At 38.1% G+C, this 21414-nt stretch overlaps 1 protein-coding gene across 3 annotated transcripts in view; it reads left to right on the top strand.

The window, feature by feature from the left end:
• Positions 1–806: 806 nt before the first annotated feature.
• ZDHHC20 (zinc finger DHHC-type palmitoyltransferase 20) overlaps positions 807–21414 on the top strand; it is a 70306-nt gene continuing 49698 nt past the window's right edge. For all 3 annotated transcript variants that reach the window (XR_005832198.1, XM_040621368.1, XM_040621361.1), the window contains exon 1: positions 807–1053. Coding sequence is in view for 2 of the 3 variants with exons in the window: in XM_040621368.1 (XP_040477302.1) it covers positions 936–1053 (118 nt within the window). In the remaining variant the exon portion in view is untranslated. The remainder of the gene's footprint in view (positions 1054–21414) is intronic.

The following is a 21414-nucleotide window of genomic DNA, read 5'->3' as shown; positions in this document are numbered from 1 at the left end:
GACAGGTTGTTGCTCCCCTTCTGGGTTTCAAATCAAACTGACAGACACCACACGGCTTCCATCCTAAATCACAGACAGCTACCAGTTCCACCTTCGAAAAATGATAGAGTCCTGGGGTCCTCCAGGCGCCTCCTTCTCCTGGGGAGGAACGCTCAGTAAGGGGTTTTCATCTGTCAGTTCTGCCTGAAGCATGGAGCAAATTACTTCAAAGTACAGGGGTTCTTAACCTGAGAACCACACCGGAATCACTGGAGGAGCTTATAACAATATACATTTCTTGCCCACACGTTGGTTGGGGCACGGTCTGGTCCTGTTTGAAAATGGGCCCCAACTGGCTCAGAGGCCGAAGGACCCCGGGAGAGTAAGTTCTGTACGGAGAGGCCAAGGCCCACGAATTAGCCAAGGAATCATTTCCAGCAGCCTCCCGACGTGAGACGCGATCCACAAAAGCCGCTTCCTCTCCGGTTCAGGGACCAAGGAAACGCCCTCCGTCTCGGGGACCACTCCAGACTCGCTTCCTCCTCTCTTCCCCCAACCTCCTCCCACTGGGCGATTCCGCCACGCCCCAAGGGCTGTCCCCAACGGAGGCCCCGCCCCCACGCTCGGACCCCGCCCCCACGCTCGGGCCCCGCCCCCGGAGGCGCGGCGCGGGCTGCGGCGGACGGAGGCGGGGCGGGCGTGGGCGCAGGGGTGGGGGGAGGGCGGGGGGCGGTGGGATGCAGGGCCGGGGCGGGACCTGGCCAGGCGCGGCGAGGGGAGGAGTCGTGGAGGGGACTCCCATCTTCTCTTCGGCGGGCTCTGTCTCGGAGGCGGGGCACCTCGGCGAGGAGCGGCCGGGAGCGCCGGAATCGCCGCCGCCGCCGCCGCCGCCGCCGCCGGGGGCCTGGCGCTCCCCTCTACAGTGGGGCGCTGGGTGCAGCAGCCGCCAGAGGAACATGGCGCCGTGGACGTTCTGGCGCTGCTGCCAGCGCAGCGTGGGCTGGGTGCCGGTGCTCTTCATCACCTTCGTGGTCGTCTGGTCCTACTACGCGTACGTGGTGGAGCTGTGCGTGTGTGAGTACCAGGCGGGGGCGGGGGCCGGGCCGGGCGAAAGGCCGGGCCTCTGCGCCCCGGGCCCGCCGGACTACGCCTGCCTTTGCCGGGCCGCGGGGGTCCGGCCCAGGCCCGGGGGGAAGCAGGCCGCCGCGCTCGTGGCTTTGTCACCGTGGTGCGGTGCGGCGCGGCCTTCCGGCGTGCGCGACACCCGGCGTCGAGCCGCGCTGCTCGGGCCGAGATCCGGGCAGAGCTAGGCGGTGATAGCGTCCTGGGGTCTGCGGTCCACCGCGGGCGTCTCGTTCTCCTGTGGTGGAATGCTCTGAGACGGGTTTTCCTCGAATGGAAGAGCCGAGCTTCGTGGAAGTTTTGTGTGTGTGTGTTTGTGTGTGTGTGCTGCAGTCTTTGCTTTTGTTAATGTTTTAAAATAAAGAAATCTGTTCCTCCTAGATTGCCTCAACAGCGCGAGTAGAAAACCGTGTTACCTGAAGAGCTGCTGGTGGGTGGGGGAAGGCAGGTGGTCTTTTCGTTGTCGCCTGCTGTCGGCAGGTTAGCCATAGGAGACAGATGAGCGAGCGCCCGCTTCTGATTTTTGGTGGCACTGACCCATTTTCAAGTTCATTTCTTTCGAGTCTGAATCCAGTAACTTACACAAAATGTTTTGTTAAGACCGAAAGAATGAGTGAGCTGAGATCTAGCCCGATTCTTTTTTTCTTATCTGTTTATTATGGAGGTTTATATTTTTTTCATTCTCAGATTTTAAGGTTTTGTTTTATTTTCGTTACTGCCAATTCAGTTTCTCACCAGGTTCCCTGGGATAAGAAAGGAGTAACACCGCGGTACCCTTCAAGGATTTAAAGATACTGATTTGAATAAGGTAGCCGTTAAGATTGAAGGAAATTGCTTGTCCTCAAAACACTGTTTGAGGGCTCCTGTTGTGTTTGTAATAGTGACTGGTTGCACTGCCTTAAGTTAATTGTTCATAGGCTTTGAGTGTTCAGCTATTTTAGGGTTATTTTAGCCTTCCGCTTCTGTGTATGTCTGCTCTTTATACCAATTCTGCGTGATAACTTAGGACCAAATGGTAAGTGGTGTTTGTAAAAACAATCCCTTGGTATCCCAGAATGATCTAGTTTTAGTCTTCAGACCACAGCTCTCTAAAGGGCCCTTATTATATACACTTTTAAAAAAAGAGCCACATGAGGTAGATTCATACTAATAGTATGAAATGAAAAGAAGTTGTACCACCCACTCCACTTGCAAGTGGCGGAATCCAGACTTCTCCAGTTGTGGGCGGCTCTGGATTTGTACAACTGTCAAATACTTGGTTAAAACTGAGTTCTGCACATGAAAGAGAAAGCTTTGGCTTAGAAAGTTTGAGGGTAGGTTTTTAAATGAAAATAACCTCCTTCAAGAAAATAATATTGTACCTATAGAATATTTAATTTTAAGGAAAACTATCCCTGCAAATGGGCCCAGAATAAATTAGTCGTGGAATACATTTCCGCATAATAGTGGAGTTAATCTGTTGAATGTTATTGAATAATAATGTTTGAATCAATGAAAATTGACTAGATTTAGGTGTTTTTTGAAACTACTTCCAAAAAATGACAGTGATCATAGGATTCTCATCAGTTTATGATGGTACTTGATCTTAATTACTCTGAAGTGGGTTTTTTTTCCAAAAGTTGGACCAGTCTTACTTAATTCTGTCAGAAGATTATTCCTACCCTATCCTAATTACATAGTAGTTTTGAAGTAAAGCTTCTGAAGGAACACTAAAAATGTGCATTTATGTTGAAATCGCACAGCCTAACCTATAGATGGTTTTTGTCAAAAAAAATCAAAAGGTGAGATTAAACATAAGGAAAGGGAAATGAATATGAATTGGGAAGTGCTATGTGCTAGTGCGGATGGAGGAGACATTTTATTCATTCTTTTCTTTAATCCTCAATATCTCCGAGCATAGGTATTTTCTACAGATGTAGGAAATGAGACTCTGAGCAAATAGGTCCTTGGTTAGGTCGTATAATTATTGAGTGGCTATTGCACTGTGATCCACATCTTTACACTGTACATGTAACTTTTAGTGAGTCATTGGAACTGTAATTGTTCCATGATTGGGGGCAGGTAGTGGGTGGGGTTAAGTTGTTCCCCTTTTTGTAAATCATGACTTCAATTAGGCTTTAGGCCAATCCTTTAGAGATCATACCCCAGGATTTCATTAAGTTAAAATGTTCTGCAACAATTAGGGCCCAATGCTTGACAGAATTTTAAAATATTCAGTAGTGAAAGGTCTTGTATAGGGCCTTCACTTAATACTTCTAAGTTATCTGAGGTTAACTAGGTAGAATTTGGGAGGTCCTGCAGTATCACTGGACTGTATGAATCAGCATAAAAGCTCATTCACTTTCACAGTAAAACTGTCTTTTAAACTACTTCTATATATTTATGTTTTCATAACACAGACCCTCCCACTGGAATATGTCAATGTATAACTTTGCTATAAATTAAGTGAAATGTGAGTGTAGCTTAAAGTGCTGTTTTAGCATTATTTACAATAGCCAAACTATGGAAGCAGCCCAAGTATCCATCGATTGATGAATGGATAAAGAAGAGGTAGTATAGGGCGCCTGGGTGGCTCAGTTGGTTAAGCATCTGCCTTTGGCTCAGGTCATGATCCTAGGGTTCTGGGCTCGAGGCCCTGGTCCGCCTCCCTATTGGGCAGGAAGTCTGCTTCTCCCTCCCTGCATGCACTCTCCCTGCTGCCACCGCCCCCCCCCCCAGTTGGCTAACTGAACATAATACGAAAAATTTTAAAAATTAAAAAAATAAATATATTTTCAATTCTTAAAAGTGTACAGTTGATGAGCACTGAGTAATATGTGGAATTGTTGGATCACTATATTATACACCTGAAATTAATATAAAACTATATGCTAACTACACAAAAATAAAGTGCTGTTTTAATAATTTTTATAGAATTTTCTTAGCTTCTGGTATTTTTTAAATCAAACTAGATAGGAGAGGATGATTATAATTACATCTTTATTGTGTTAATTTATTTAGTGCTCATATAAATGTCCAAAGAGTTAAATAATTTGTCCAAGGTAATAAAACTAGTAAATGACATCATCATTAGAAGTCAAGTGGTTTGGCTCTAGAGCCCATGCTTTTAAAATTAACTACTATGCAAGACTAGTCTACTTAGTTATTCCTTTTCAGCCTCTGTAACTTATATATAACTTATATATGTTGTAACATAACATATATAAGTTATATGTTATAACTGTAACCACATACACACATATAAAATGTGTACTTCTGTTACTGGAAGGAGTAATATTGAAGACAAAATTGAATAAGAAGTAATGAATCTAAAATGGCCATCTCACAGGGGAGAAGTAATGATTAAGTAATTAATAATATTGGTGCTTGACATTAAACTGAAATCCTCTTTTTTTAAAAAAAATTATATATTTTTAAGATTTTATTTATTTATTTGTCAGAGAGGAAGGGAGCACAAGCAGGGGGAGCAGTGGGCAGAGGAAGAAGCAGGCTCCATGCTGAGCAGGGAGCCCAATGTGGGACTCTATTCTAGGACCCTGGAATCATGACCTGAGTCAAAGGCAGACACTTAACTGACTGAGCCATCCAGGCGTCCCTGAAATCCTCTTTTGATTTTCTCCCGAGGTTGATATTTAAACATATGAATTTATGGGTGGATTGACCAAATTTTACACTTCAGTCAAGACGGTTATTTTTAAGGAAAGTGCTAATTCAGGTTCCCAGGGTTTTATCAGGACATCTTGTTCAGGTCATTTATAGTTGTCAGTAGTAGATGTGTACCTCTTATTTGACATGTGGAGGACCTCAGAGCCCAAAGAGATTTTAGAGATGATCTAATCCATTTATTTTACTTCTGAGAAAACTGTTGTGTGGAAGAGCTATGTGGTTTGCCCAAGGATGGGTATGCCTCTTACCTCTTTTCAGAGAGATGTATGTAGAGTAGAAATGTTACCTCTGAGACTGTATAGCTAATATTCCTATGTCTCCTTCCAATTTCTTCAAATTTAGAATGAGACAAGCTTAAGTATCCACACTGAGCACAGTGTCTTGCCAGAGTTAATTCCAGTGTTTTTTATTGGTTTCAAAACAACCAGCTTTTGATTTTATTGATTTTTCTCTATTATTTCATTTTCTTTTTCATTGATTTCTTGTATGATATGCATTGTTTCTTTCCTTCTTTTACTCTGGATTTAATTTGCTCTTTTTCTAGTTTCTTAATGTGGAAACTGAAGACACTGATTTGAGTCATTTCTTATTTGTTTAGTCCTGTAAATTTACTCCTAAATACTGCTTTATTCACATCCCATCAATGTTGATATATTGTACTTTCATTTTCATTCAATTAAAATTGTTCTCTAAATTCACTTTGGATTTCATCCTTTGACCCATGGGTTATTTTAGGAGTATGCTAATTTGAGTTATTGATACCTTTTTGTTTACTGATTTTGAATTTAATTCCATGTGGTCAGATACCTTGCATAACTTGAGTCCTTTAAAATATACTCAGGCTTGTTTTATGGCCTGAAATGTGGTCTGTAGTAGAAGCATTTCATGTGCATCTGAGAAAAATGTATTCTGTTGTATTCAGCAGTGTATTTCGCTAATTGTTGTTGGGTAGAGTTTTCTATTATGTCATAATGTGCCATAGATGTCAAGGCAAGTTGGTTGACAGTGTTGTTCAAGTTTCCTATGTTCTTGCTGATTTTTTTTTTTTAAGATTTTACTTATTTATTTGAGAGAGTGAGCATGAGCGGGGGGGTGGGGGGTGGGGGAGGGGTAGAGAGAGAGAGGGAGAAGCAGACTCCTCCTGAGCAGGGAGCCTCATGCAGGGCTCAATCCCAGGACCCCGGGATCATGACCTGAGCCAAAGGCAGGCACCTAACCAACTGAGCCACCCAGGCACCCTGCTAATTTTCTGTTTGTTCTATTGATTAATTATTGAGAGAGGTATAACTATAATTATGGATTTGTGTCTTTCTCTTTGTCGTTCTGTCCATTTTTGCTTCATGCATTTTGCAGCTCTGTAATTAGGTGCATACAATGTTTAGGATTATAGTATTCTCTTGGTGAATTGACCCTTTGTCATTATGAAATGACTTTCTTACTCCTGGTGATATTATTTGCTTTGAAATCTAGTTTGGTAGATATTAACATGCCCACTAATCTTCCTTTTGATTAGTGTTAGCATGGAAGGCCTTTTTCTGTCCTTTTATTTTAACCTTTATATTTAAAATGCATTTCTTGGGGCACCTGGGTGGCTTAGTCAATTAAGCATCCAAGTCTTGATCTCAGCTCAGGTCTTGATCTCAGAGTTTTGAGTTCAAGCCCCGCATTGGACTCCAAGCTGGGCATGGAGCCTACTTGTAAAAAAAATGCATTTCTCAAAAGCAGCCTATAGTTGGGTCTTGTTTTTAAATTCAGTCTGAACATCTGTGGCTTTTTTTTTTCTTCCTTTTTTTGTTTTTTTCTTTTTTTGTTTATTGAGTTACATTTGACATATAACATTATATTAGTTTCAACTGTACAACACAATAATATATAAATGTACTTGCTATAATGAAATAAGATGATCACCGCAGTAAGCCTGGTTAACATCCATCATCCACACATAGTTACATATTTTTTTTCCGTTGTGTTGAGGACTTTTAAGATTTACTCTCAGCAACCTTCAAATACACAACAGTATTATCAATTATAGTATATTCTCTTTTAATTGGGGTGTCTCAACCATTTACATTTAATGTAATTATTGATATAGTTAAGTTTAAGTCTTAACCATTTGCTGTTTTTTTAATCTGTCCTATCCTATGTTCCCTTTTCCTTCTCCTTCTGCCTTCTTTTGAGTTATTGAATGATTTTTGACTTTTGAGTTATTTTTTATGATTCTATTTTCTCATTTTTGTTGGCTTATTAGTTGTAACTCTGTTATTTTAGTGATTTGCTTTAGGGTTTATAGATTACATCTTTAATTTATCATAATCTACCTTCAAGTTTTATACTATTTCACATATAGTACCTTATAAAAACACTCTTCCAGTTCTTCCCTCCCAGCCTTATATGCTATTATTATGAGAAAATAATTTTTTATGTTTTTTTATTTTTATAATTTTTTTTTATTTTTATATTTTAAATTATATTATGAAACTTACTGTATTGGTCTTATTTTGTTTAAACCATTTATTATCTTCTAAAAAGATTTAAATAATATAAAAACAAATCTTATATATTTACCCATGTTGTTACCATTTCTGGTACTTTCCTTTTTTGTAGATCCAGATTTGCTTCTCATGTCATTTCCCTCTACCTGAGGGCTTTCTTTCTCTTTTTCTTTTTCTTTTCTTTTTTTTTTCTTTTCTTTTCTTTTTTTTAAGATTCTATTTATTTATCTAACAGAGCGAGAGAGCACAAGCAGGGGAAACAGCAAAGGAAGAGGGAGAAGCTGGCTCCCCGCTGAGCACAGAGCCTGATGATGATGATGATGATGATGATGATGCCGGGGCTCCATCCCAGGACCCTGGGATCATGACCTGAGCCGAAGGCAGATGCTTAATCATCTGAGCCACCCAGGCGCCCTTGAGGGCTTGCTTTAACATTTATTATAAGGCATATCACTGTTGATGAATTATTTTCAGCTTTTGTTTGTCTAAAAACATTTTTATTTAACCTTTTTAAATAAAAAACTTTATAACGTATAATTTACATACCATAAAATTCACTCATTTGAGATGTACAATGCAATGGTTTTCAGTAAACTTACCGAGTTGTGCTGTTATAAGACCATTCATTTTTAGAACATATCAGTCACTTTTGTCAGATCCCTCATACCTAATAATGGTTAATTCCTGTTCCCAGCCCCAGGCAACCTCTAATATGTGTTCCCTATCTGTATGCCTTTCTTGGACATCTCATGTAAATGGAGTCGTAAGTGGTCTTTTGTGTTTCGTGTCTTTTACATGTTTTTGAGGTTTCTCTGTGTTGTAGCATGCATTGATATTTCTCCCCTTAATCTCTACTTCACATCTAATTTGTATTTTTCTGATTTTAAAATATATTTACATCTTTATTTAATAATATTATTTCTAGTAAGCCTCCACAAATCATTTGTGCATTGAATTAGAATATAAATAAAAAGTGTGTACTATTTTATTATATCACATTTAAGTATTTGAAAAATCCTGCTTACAAGATTTCAGTATGTTTGGGTCTTGCTCATCTTTGCATCTACTAGAGAGTCTAATTACTAATAAACATTCAATTAATATGTGTTGAATAGAAGCATACAGTCATAAACTCTCTTGAATCGTGTTTGAATATGTTAGAACAAACATCCACTGTAACAATATTAATGAAAGTTTGATTACCAAACATATATTTCAGTAGTCTTCAGGGTTAAAGGGTAGATAGATGATCTTGCTTATTGGTTATAGAGTCTTTGTTTTGGATAATAAATCAATGATGCTTTGAAATTATACTGATATTATTTAGAAAAAAAAAATCTGGCTGCCTATATCTCATCCCCAGTGGTTGACATAATTATAGGAAAAGTTAAGATGTGAATTAGGATATTTTTAAAAACCTTCTTATTTTGTTATTTCCTATCTGTTTTCAGATGCTGGAGTGTAGTAATTTTCTATATAATTTGCCTTTCAAAGCTATAGTGCCCTGCAAACCTTTTTATTTGCATTCTAAAATTATCCCAGCCTTCTTTCCTTTTTTTCTTTTTCTAAAGAACAGATTTTTTTTTCTTTTGACTGCTAGTGAATTAATCTGCTTTTATGTTATTTTTTGTTGATACCAGAAAGCAAACTGGTCTGAGAGAGCTCTATAAATATATATCCCAAAAAACCCAACCCAAATGAACAAAAAGAGCTTTTATATTTTCTTCTACATAAACTGAATCTTCTTTGGTTCTTCACTGTTTCTAATAAGATAGATGAAGGAAAAGGTGCTGGACAACTTAAAAACCATGGCAGACTATTTGGAAGAAGACCATTATACCTTAGTGATACAAATAAAACTTTCCTTTTCCCCTGGCCTCTTCTAGTTTGTGGCAAAGATATAGCATGCTAAACTCCAGACTAACCATCTACTTGATATCTCTACTTGGATATCTAATAGGCATCTCAGAGGTGCCACGTCCAAAACAAAAACTCCTGAGTGATTTCTCTCTCCGCCCTCTCCCCCAACTCCTCCTACCCTAGCTCAGTAAATGAGTTTCATCCTTCTAGTTTCTTGGTTGAAAAATCTTCCCATATCCAATTAATCAAGAAATCCTGGCATTAAATCCAGCTGCTTACCACCACCATGGCAACTATATTCGTTCAGGCCACTATAATCTCTGTCTTGTGGAGCAGCTTGAAAAATATGAGCACAATAATTTGTACCTCCTCCCATCAAGATGAGGAGTCTTTTTGCCCACCAGTGAATCTGAGCTGGCCTTGTACTTGCTTTGATCGATACAATGTGGTGAAAGTGATGTGTGAGATCTGGAGCCTTAGGCCTCAAGATAGTATGGCCCTTCTGCCTTAACTCTTTTGAAACTGGTTGCCATGTAGGGGAGTCTGGGCTAGACTATGTGGTGAGAGAGGCCCGGCCAAGATGAGGTAAGTGCCAAAGCCCCTGATGTGTGGATGAGTCCGTCTTACCTGCCCCAGTTGAACTGCCAGTTGACTACAGCTAGTAGAAAAAACAGTCCAGCTGATTATAGCCTGAACCATTGACCCACACAGTTACAGGAAATAATACTTGGTGGTGGTTTAAAGTCACTAAGTTCTGGGTGGTTATCACATTATCTATATCCTTGTAGTGCTATACTCTTATATTTTATCTCTCCCTCCTCAGTCCACCCCCATCCTCACCCTGTACCTTGTCCATTCTGCACAGAGCAGCCAGAATAGTCCCTTTAAAATCAATACCAGATTGGTCAATCCTCTTCTGAAAACCTTGGCTAGCTTCCTGTCTTGTTCAGTGGAACACCTAAAGTGTTTACCATGGACTCCTCCCCTCATTACTTCTCTGACATAATTTCCTCTCCACTCTTCCTTTGTTTCTACAGCTGTCACACACTGGCCTCCTGGCTATACTTTAATACTTGAAGAATGATCTTCATAAAGTAACTAACCTCTCTGAACTTGTTCCCAAGCTATAAAATGGAATAATACCTGTTTTACAAAATAATGTAAAGTTCTTAGCAGAGTAGGCTTTCAAATATTACTGGAGATGGGGAGAAGATTTAAACAGCCACTAGCATATTTTTTCTTGCCTTCCTTTTTTTGTCCTTTTTTTGGTAGGAGTTTTCTTTGTTTCTTTATTTTTAATTCTTTGTTTGTTTTTAAACTTCCCCTCCCCATCTTTAGTGAGTGAAAGCATATTCTACAGGCTTTTTTTTAATATTCTCTTCTTAATTGGCTGTATTTGAAGATCATATTGCGAAAGCATGTGCCTATTTTGCATGAGCTACTGGTTGTATCCAGAGTATGTGTGTGGGAGAGTATGTTGTATAAGGGAGGGAGGCCCTCACATCATGTGGGACTTTAAGAAGATTAATACCTGACACTATTCTTATAAGCAGATAAGCTACACAGATTTAGGTATTGCTGAAATATGCAGCACATTATCTTAAGCAGATGGCACCTACACTTAACTGAAATAGTAGGTCACAAATAATGGTGATAATGGTTTTATGGAGAATAGATTTCTCTAAGAGATCCATATTCCTTGATGATAAAGATTGTTTAAAAATTTTTTTGAAGGTTTTATTTATTTATTTATTTATGAGAGATAGGGAGGCAGAGGCAGAGGGAGAAGCAAGGTGCCCGATATGGAACTCGATCCCAGGACCCTGGGATCATGACCTGAGCCGAAGGCAGATGTTTAACTGACTAAGCCACCCAGGTGCCCTAAAATTGTTTTTAAAACATTTCTGTTCTCTGTGTTTTCTCACTCTTTCCAGTGCTTCATTATACTTAATAATGTGGACTATGGCCCACCCAGTTGGAATCATAGGAGGAGTAATATTTATTAACATACTAATTGAACAACATAAAAATAAATGTGAACTTATTAAATGTAAAGTCTTCAGGGAAGCTTTTAAAACTAATTGCATGAAAAGGATATCATCAGCACCTGATGGAAATAATAACAGCAAAATGTTATTGGATATGTTGATTGCGTATATCACTAGTGTGAATTTATACTGGTTTTTTCTTCTTGTATGGTTCTTATTTTTCTGTGGATACTGGTACACTTTTTACAGGTATTTAAAAAGAAGTGGGGGGGTCATTGCTATGACAAATACCATGTACACATATGCAGTAGCTTCCTAACAGTATATTGTGTCCCCCCAAAATGCCAGCATGAATCTTTTAAAATCCAAGGCAAGATTATTACTCTCTGTTCAGCACCCTCCAGTGGCTTTCCTCTTCGCCCATAATGAGATCCAAAGTTTTTTCTGTAGGCTCTAAGGCCCTAAATGCTCTGATCTGCCACTAATTTTGACTTATCTCTTCCTTTGCCAACTCTGCTTCAGCCAGACAGGCCTCCTTGCTTTTCATCTATCAGGCCATGCATCGTCCCACTTGAGGACCTTTGTACTTCCTTCTCTTTCTGCTTGGGATGATTTCCTCCCAGATTCCACATGGCTAGTTCTCTCTATCTAGATTTCTTTTAAAATACTCAACTGTCAGAAAGGCTTTTCTGATTACGCCATGTAAAATAAGTACTTCCTCTTTCACTTTCTCCCTACCCTGCTTGTGCTTACAGTGTTCTAAGTGCTGTATTTAACACTAGGAATACAAAGATGTATAAATGTGTATGGTCAAATGCATTTAAACTTCGTATAGTAGTCCATATCTTTAATATTATAGTGATCATTTGCATACTATGAGTTTTATTTTAAAATTCCAGTGTAATTAAGTGTTATATTAGTTTCAGATGTACAATATAGTGATTCAGCAGTTCCATATATTACTTGTGCTCATCAAGATAAGTGTGCTCTTAATCCCCTTTGCAGATTTCACCCATCCCCCCACCCACCTCACCTCTGGTAACCATCAGTTTGTTCTCTGTAGTTAAGAGCCAATTTTTTGGTTTGTCTCTCCCCCTCCCTTTGTTCATTTGTTTTGTTTCTTAAATTTCACATGAGTGAAACCATATGGTATTTGTCTTTCTCTGACTGGCTTATTTCACTTACCGTTATACTCTCTAGATCCATTCTTGTTGTTGCAAATGTTAAGATTTCATTCTTCTTTATGGCTGAATAATATTCTGTTGTAAATATATATCACATCTTCTTTATCCATTCATCTGTTGACACTTGGGCAGCTTCTATACTTTGGCTATTGTAAATAGTGCTGTAATAAACATAGGAGTGCATATATCCCTTCAAATTAGTGTTTTCATGTTCTTTGAGTAAATACCCAGCAGTGTGATTCCTGGGTCATAGAGTAGTTCTGTTTTTATTTTTTTGAGGAACCTCCATACTGTCTTCCATGATGGCTGCACCAGTTTGCATTCCCACCAACAGTGCACAAAGGTTCCTTTTTCTCCACATCCTCACCAACACTTGTTATTTCTTGAGTTTTTTATTTTAGCCACTCTGACAGGTGTGAGGTGATATCTCATTGTGGTTTTGATTTGCATTTCCTTGATGATGAATGATGTTTAGCATATTTTCATGTGTCTGTTGGCCATCTGTATGTCTTCTTTGGAGAAATGTCTATTCATGTCTTCTTCCCATTTTTAATTGCATTATTTGTTTTTTTTGGTATTGAGTAGTTCTTTATGTATTTTGGATACTCACTTGTTATTAGATATGTCATTTGCAAACATCTCCTCCCATTCAATAGGTTATCTTTTAGTTTTGTTAGTTGTTTCCTTTGCTGTGCAGAAGCTTTTTATTTTGATGAAGTCCCAATAGTTTATTTTTGCTTTTGTTTCCTTTCCCTTTCCCTCAGGAGACATATCTAGTAAGAAGTTGCTATAGCCAATGTCAAAGAGGTTTATGCCTGTGCTATCTTCTAGGATTTTTATGGTTTCAGGTCTCAGTATTTAGGTCTTTAATCCAGTTTGAGTTTATTCCGTGTGTGGTGAAAGAAAGTGGTCCAGTTTCTCCAATACCATTTGTTGAATAGACTGTCTATTTCCCATTGGATATTCTTTACTGCTTTGTTGAAGATTAATTGGTCATATAACTACAAATTTATTTCTGGGCTTTCTGTTCTTTTCCATTGATCTCTGTGTCTGTTTTTTTTTTTTTTCTTTTAAAGATTTTATTTATTTATTTGACAGAGATAGAGACAGCCAGCAAGAGAGGGAACACAAGCAGGGGGAGTGGGAGAGGAAGAAGCAGGCTCATAGCAGAGGAGCCTGACGTGGGGCTCGATCCCATAACGCCGGGATCACGCCCTGAGCCGAAGGCAGGCGCCTAACCGCTGTGCCACCCAGGCGCCCCCTCCGTGTCTGTTTTTATGTCAGTACTATACTGTTTTGATCACAGTAGCTTTGTAATGTAACATGAAGTCTGGAGTTGTGCTACCTCCAATTTTGTTTTTCTTTTTCAAGATTGTTTTGGCTATTTGGGATCTTTTGTGGTTCCATACAAATTTTAGGATTGTTTGTTCTAGTTGTGTGAAAAATGCCCTTGGTATTTTGATAGGGATTGTATTAAATGTGTAGATTGCTTTGGGTAATATAGACATCTTAATAATATTTGTTCTTTTGACCCATGAGCATGGAATGTCTTTCCATTTCTCTTTGTGTTGTCTTCAAATTCTTTCACCAGTGTTTTATAGTTTTCAAAGTACATGTCTTTCACCTCTTTGGTTAAGTTCATTCCTTTTTTTTGTTGTTTAATAATAATTTTTTATTATGTTAGTCACCATACAGTATATCCTTAGTTTTTGATGTACTGTTCCATGATTCATTATTTGCGTATAACACCCAGTGCACCATGCAATATGTCCCCTCCTTAATGCCCATCACCGGCCTATCCCAGTCCCCCACCCCCCTCCCCTCTGAAGCTCTCAGTTTGTTTCCCAGAGTCCATAGTCTCTCATGCCCCCCCTTCATTCTGGTTAAGTTTATTCCTAAGTATTTTATGCATATTACAAGTTTTAAGAAGCCCTGCTGTAACTAAGTATCTAAATCTGTTTAACCCAGTATTTCTCTAAACCTTTTTTTGCCATGATCTTCTTTTTTTCATGAAACACCTATTTAAATCCTTTTAGACTTAGATAGTTGTTGGTTTTGGGAACAAAGCTCCCAATAGTGGTGTTAGGGGGGAATGGGGAGCAGATCAGTACTGAAGGGACTGTGCCTCTGAAAAAAAGTGGTGTTACCAGTAGATATGAGAGGTAATAGCTAATTTCTTCTACTTACCTGTTGTAATTAAATTCATCATTTAGGAAGAAAAATCATTTTTTCTATAAATGACAGAAAGGTACTTAAAAAATCCCTACATCTATTCCTAATTTTATTTTATTTATTTTATTTTATTTTTTTAAGATTTTATCCATTTATTCGACAGAGATAGAGACAGCCAGCGAGAGAGAGAACACAAGCAGGGGGAGTGGAGGAGGAGGAGCCTGATGTGGGGCTCGATCCCATAACGCCGGGATCACACCCTGAGCCAAAGGCAGACGCTTAACCGCTGTGCCACCCAGGCACCCCTATTCCTAATTTTAAAAAAGGCTTAGTAAAATAGGAATAAGTGGGTTTTGTACAAAATTGCACACAACACAAAATACTTGATCAGTTTCTGCTAAAACCAGAAACAAAAGATGCTTATTACCATGGCCATTGCTGTGTAACATTTTACTGTATTAACAAAATCAATTACCATATTCGATCAAGAGAAAATAATTAGAAGCGTAAGAAGGAAAGGAAGGGGGAAAGCTATTTCTGTGTATAGATGATATGATAGTATATGTTGAAAAGCCAAGAGGATCCAATAACAACAGAATACCTAAACAAAAAAGAATTGAGTAAAATTAGCAAACAAAAACCAGTACTTTCTGTATATACATAATAATTTGTTTGAAAACATGGTGGAAGAAAGTCTGTTTCCACTAACATCAAAAAGATAAAATACTTAAGAATAAACTTAAGAAATATGCGAGATCTGTAAGAGGAAAACATTCTTGAAAAATACAAACGTAGACTTGAACAAGTGGAAAGACATTGCATATTTCATGTTCATGGATAGAATAACTCAACATTAGAAAGATTTCTGTTCTCCCCAAGTTAATGTATAAATGAATTCTATTCCCAATAAGTTTTCTTTTTTTTTTGGCACTAGACAAGGTGATCCTAAAAGTCATAGGGAAAAATAAACAGGAAAGAATCAGGAAACCTCTGAAAAAGAAGAGTTAGAAAGGTGGCAAACCCTACACTACCACGTTTTAAACCACAAAGCCTGTGTAATTAAAACTGTTGGGGTAGGGAACTTATGAGAACTCTCTAGTTTCTGTTCAGTTTTGCTCCAAACCTAAAACTGCTCTAAAAAACAAAGTCTGTTATAAAAACAATTGTATGTTATGGTGTGTGGACAGACATATAGCCAATGGAACAGAAGAGAGTGTCCAGAAATAGTAATTATAGAAATTTAGAACGTGATAAAAGAAGCATTTCAAATCACAGAGGAACAGATGGAACAACTGAATAGATATTTTGTGATAGATAAAATCAGGCCCATACCTCATATGATATTCCAAGAATAAACTACAAATTGATAATATCTTATTTTTTTCTTCTTTTCTTATATTTTAAACTTTTAATTTTAAAATAATTTCAGACTTGTGAAAAATAGTACAAAGAATTTTCTTATATCCTTCACCCTGATTCCTTAAATGTTATTATTTGCTACATGTTCTTTGTCATTCATTCTCTCTCTGAAACAGTTTGAGAATAAATTGCAGATATAATGTCCCTTTACCAATAAATACCTCAGTGATATTTCCTAAGAACAAGAATGTCTTTCTCTTCAAGCTTCTGTAACAGAATACCACAGACCAGGTGGCTTATAAACAACAGAAATTCATTTCTCATAGTCCTGGAATCTGGGAAGTCCCACATCAGGGCACCGGCAGATTTGTTGTCTGGTGAGGGCCCACTTCCTGGTTCTTAGATGGCCATCTTTTCACTGTATCATCACATGGAAGAAGGGACTAGGGATCTCTCTGAGGTCTCTTAAAAGGGCACTAATCCCATTCGTGAAGGCTTCACCTTCATGATCTAATCACTTCCCGAAGGCCCTATCTTCAATACCATCACATAGGGCATTAGGATTTAACACGAATTTAAGAGGGGGACACACACATTCAGTCTATAACAAAGAACATTTTCTCATATATGCTTACATTTCTTATATAAAATCTTATATTTTTTATATAAAACCAAGAGTACAATTATCAAAATCATGAAATTAGCACTGATAAAGCGCTACTATAATCTGTAAGCTTTATTCAGACTTCACCAGTTGCCCCACTAATCCCCTTTGCTCCACAGTCCAGCCTGTGATCACACACTGCAGTTAGTTATCATGCCTCTTTAGTGTCCTTTAATCTGGAAGAGTTCCTCAGTGTTGCCTTCTCTTTCATGACCATAACAATTTTGAAGGGTATAGGCTTCTCTTGCAGAATGTCCCTCAAATTAGGTTCGTCTGATGTTTCCTCATGATTCGATTCAAAGTATGCATTTTTAGGAAGAATACCACAGAAGTGATGCTCCATCATTGAATGTACCATTTCTAGGACTATTAACTTTAGTCACCACTTCAGGTGGTGTCTGCCAAGTTTCTCCATTCTGTAAAGGTATGATTTTTCTTTGTAATTAATAAGTATTTTGGTAGACTCAGGTGCACCACACAGATCCTTCGAGGAAGGACTTGCTGCTCAGTTGTGGCAATTGTGGTCAGCCGACAGCTTCTAGCTGTTAGCTCTTTCAACATGACTAACTTCATGCAAGGTCACACCCTTCCTGTGCCAGCCTGCATTCAGTGCCTGAGTGAGAAGGGAACTGGCTGCTTTAGAGCTCTCTGCTAGTTGGCCAAGATTTTGGTAAGCCTGCACTGCAGTTAGATTTCTCCTTAGTACATAGCTTATACCCCAAACTCTGTCTCAGCATCTGATTCCAGAGAACACAACCTGAGACAAGTGTCTTTGTGGGGAAATACCTTGAAACTCTGTAAATCTGTTCCTGATTACTTGCTCTTACTCTTTTTAGCATCTATTGAGGATTCTTGCTTGAAACCATTATTGTGCTGGTTGCCAAACGGCGATTTTTTTCTAATTCTGTGATTTCATCTACATTTTATGGTTAGAATTCTGCTGTGAGGAAGAGCTTTCCTTCCTCCCCAATCAGTCGTTCATTTACATCTGCACACTGTCATGGATTCTTTTTTTATGGATTATGATCTATCATTTATTTTATTGCTCAAATTGTCCCAGATTTGGCCAGTAGGAGCCCCTTTGATTTGGTTTCTGTATCCTTTTGACATGTCCTCATCATTTATTCCTTCCTTACTTTCTAGTACCACAAGATTTTTCAGGTTTGTCTGATACTTTTCCCAAGCTGGAATCTGCCATTTCAAAATGTACCACATTTGAATGTAAAAAATAAAAGCATTCAAATACTGGAAAAAACATGGGTGGATAATCTCATAACCAGGCAGTGAGGAAAGCCCAACAGAAAAAAATGGATAAGTGTCATAAACAGTTCACAATAACAAAAAAGAATGGCTCATAAAACACATGAGAAAGATGCTTATTCTCCTGTATAAAAAAAATGCAAAGTAGGGGTGCCTGGGTGGCACAGCGGTTGAGCGTCTGCCTTCGGCTCAGGGCGTGATCCCGGCGTTATGGGATCGAGCCCCACATCAGGCTCCTCCGCTATGAGTCTGCTTCTTCCTCTCCCACTCCCCCTGCTTGTGTTCCCTCTCTCGCTGGCTGTCTCTATCTCTGTCAAATAAATAAATAAAATCTTTAAAAAAAAATGCAAAGTAAAATTACCCTGTGATACAAAATGTTTGGAAACACTTTATTGGATAGATGATGGAGAAACAGGCAGTCTGATGCATTGCTGGTAGGAGTATAATATGGTACAACTTCTATAAACAAGGGATTTGGGAAAACCAGGAAGATTAACTTTCGGTCCAGTAATTTCACTATTAGGAATCTACACTGAGAATAAACTCCCACAAATAAACAACACGCGCATCAGGTTATTCATTGCCACATTGTTTGTAGCAGTAGAGATTGGAGATGACCCAAATGTCTATCAATAGGGGCCTGATTATATAACTGTAACACCCACACAATGGAGTACTGTGCAGTGCTTTAAAACACAATGATTGTCTCTTTGTACTGATATGCAGTGATTTCTAGGGTGTGGCAAGTGAGAAAAGCAAGGTGTGGAATAGGTATATAAAGGAAGAAATTAGAAATATTTTTTAAATACATTTGTTTACTTTGCAGAAAGAAATAGGGTAACGCAAACTAATAAAAATGATTACCTGGGGTGAGAAGGTAAGAAAGGAAAGCCAGGCCTGAGTACCTGTTTATACAGTTTTGACTTTTAAACCATTTATATTTTTTATATATTAAAAAAAATAAAACAGGAGGAAAAGCAAAGTGTAAAATTTGGAATCATGAAACAAATGAACTTAATTTTACGTGAAGTTGGTACTATACACAGAGGAAAGAATTATTTTAAGTGGCTTTTGAATATTATACTTTTTAGTGGGATACAGTTTAAAGCCAAAACAAAACAAAATTTTAAAACTGCAAAGAAAACTTAAACTAGTATGCAGTGTTTAAACTATTTTAGATATACTTTAGGATGAACTGAATAAGTAAATTAATTAGGAAATAAGATTTTCATTGTATGTAAATGCAAAAAGGTACAAATATAATGCGTAAGAAATTAAGGAGAAACTTTGTAATGTTCTATTTGAATTGGAAGTATCAATGTGAATATAAGTAGGTATATAATACTACTTCTGTCATCCCAAAAGACCTTAAAAACAGTGAAACTCCAGTAGCTATGAGCACCCCTGGTATTCAAAGGTTGGTTTCTAAATATCATTAAAAGGAACCGTAGATGCAGGGCGCTGGTTGTCTCAGCCCGTAGAGCATGTGACTCTTGATCTTGGGGTCATGAGTTCAAGCCCCACTCTGGGAGTACAGCCTACTTGAAAAGAAGAAGAAGAAGGGGGAGGGGGAGGGGGAGAAGAAGAATAACAACAACAACAACCACAACCAATGCCCCTTGGAGAAATGGCTAATTTCATGTTTGGAGGCAGGAAAAAATATAAAGTGAGCCTGGGATATCTTGTGCTAGACAGCAAGGAAGTGCTCAAAGACTAATGTGGATGATTCAAGAGGATGCAAGAGTCAACTGGAAGAGCACTGGCCAAAATGAGACAATTTCAACATAAGAAAGAATGAATGTAGTTGATAATGGCCCATTAGATAAATAAAATCTGTAAGTTTCCCTATTGCTCTTCAAAAAAAGAACATTAATATTTATTTGTTAACAGTGGAGTTGAATGTTATACCAGCATCCTATTCTGAACATGGGTAATTAAAGGGAAATAATTAAGTTTTTGTGCTGCCTTTTTAGGAAGCTCTAGTTCATCCCCAATTGAAAGCTCTTTACAGAAGAATGCCAGCTTGAAAGTGTAGACATAAATAATAGAGGGTTTTTCATGGTGATTTTCAAATTCTACAAAATAATTGATATAGGCAGATTATCGGTGGATGCTAACACCATTAGTTGAAAAGTTTTGGGGGAAGAAGATATTCACATTTTACCCCACAAAAACCTTCATGATTGTTAAAGTGGAAAATGTACTTTTACAAAGGAGAGACCTGGCCACGTCACCACCTTGTTAAGTGACCCAAACGTAGCATCGCCGATAGTGACAAAACCTAAAAAATGTACCTCCTGATATGCTGAACAGTGTCCAGAATACTGCATACCTGAATATTCTTGTCCATTCTCTCCCACCCACCCTCAAATTACATTCAAACCTTTAGACATGGAGTGGAATAATAGGAAGATGGATTTAGGGTAGGAGTCAGAGGATAAAGTCAAGGACACCAAAAAGAAACAGACAAATCCTGAATATAGTACATTTCACAAGACATCTGGCCTGTTCATTTCAAAAAGTCACTGTCCTATGAGATTCTAGGAAGGTGATGGTAGTAATGGTGCATTATTTTTGAGTCTCCCCAAATCACTGCATAAAAATATTCAACAACTTGAATATCTACAACAAAATCAGTTTGCTAGAGAATGGGAATGAGTTGTAGGCAACCAGAATGACTACAGAGATTTCAACTTAATTCTGATATGAACATTAAATATGTATGTTCTTATAGACCTAAGACCTATGAGTAAAAGAAATAAGAGAGGCTATAGTTTGTAATGGGTATATGATCTGACAAAGATATAGATATAGTACAGCTATTAGAAAATGAACAACAGTGTAAAAAATTATTTAATCATATTTTCAGTAATCATATTGGTCTCATTATCGAGGCTGTTGAGTGGGCAATATGGGATAAAGAAAATGAGTAAAATCTGTTACATTTCTATATACCAATAATAAAGTAATAAAAACAAAAAAAAAGAAAAAAATGAATGTGATAATCTAATTCTTCATCCTTTTCTGTCCTTGAGAACCAAGATTCTCAGTGGTAAAAAAAAAAAAAAAAAAAAGATATAATTAAAAGATGAATGATAAAAACTTTGCAAACTTGAATTTGACTTATTAGTATGAACTCATAAGGTGTTTTATCTTTTAAAAAAGTATGTGTGTGCACATACATAGATAATAAAGGGGGTAAAACTGTTAACAGAAAAGTCATTTATGTAGAAAATCCCACAGAATATACAAAAATACTGCTAAAAACTAATAAGTGAATTTATTAGCAAGTTCACAGGATACAAGGTCAATAAAACTCAGTTATATTTCTAACAAGAATTAGAAATTGAAATTTTTAGAACACTATAATCACATCAAAAGCATTACATACTTTTTTTTTTTTAAGATTGTATTTATTTATTTGACAGAGAGAAAGACAGCCAGCGAGAGAGGGAACACAAGCAGGGGGAGTGGGAGAGGAAGAAGCAGGCTCCCAGTGGAGGAGCCCAATGCGGGGCTCGATCCCAGGACTCTGGGATCACGCCCTGAGCCTAAGGCAGAAGTTTAACGACTGCGCCACCCAGGCGCCCCAAAAACATTACATACTTTAGGGATAAACGTGCATACAAGGTTTTGTGTATTGATGAGATAAAATCTAAAATGGAGAG

Source organism: Ursus maritimus, unplaced genomic scaffold, assembly GCF_017311325.1.
Source record: "Ursus maritimus isolate PB19 unplaced genomic scaffold, ASM1731132v1 scaffold_10, whole genome shotgun sequence".
NCBI lineage: Eukaryota > Metazoa > Chordata > Mammalia > Carnivora > Ursidae > Ursus > Ursus maritimus.
The sequence above is the reverse complement of the archived record's forward strand: the minus strand, read 5'-3'. Positions and strand labels throughout refer to the sequence as shown.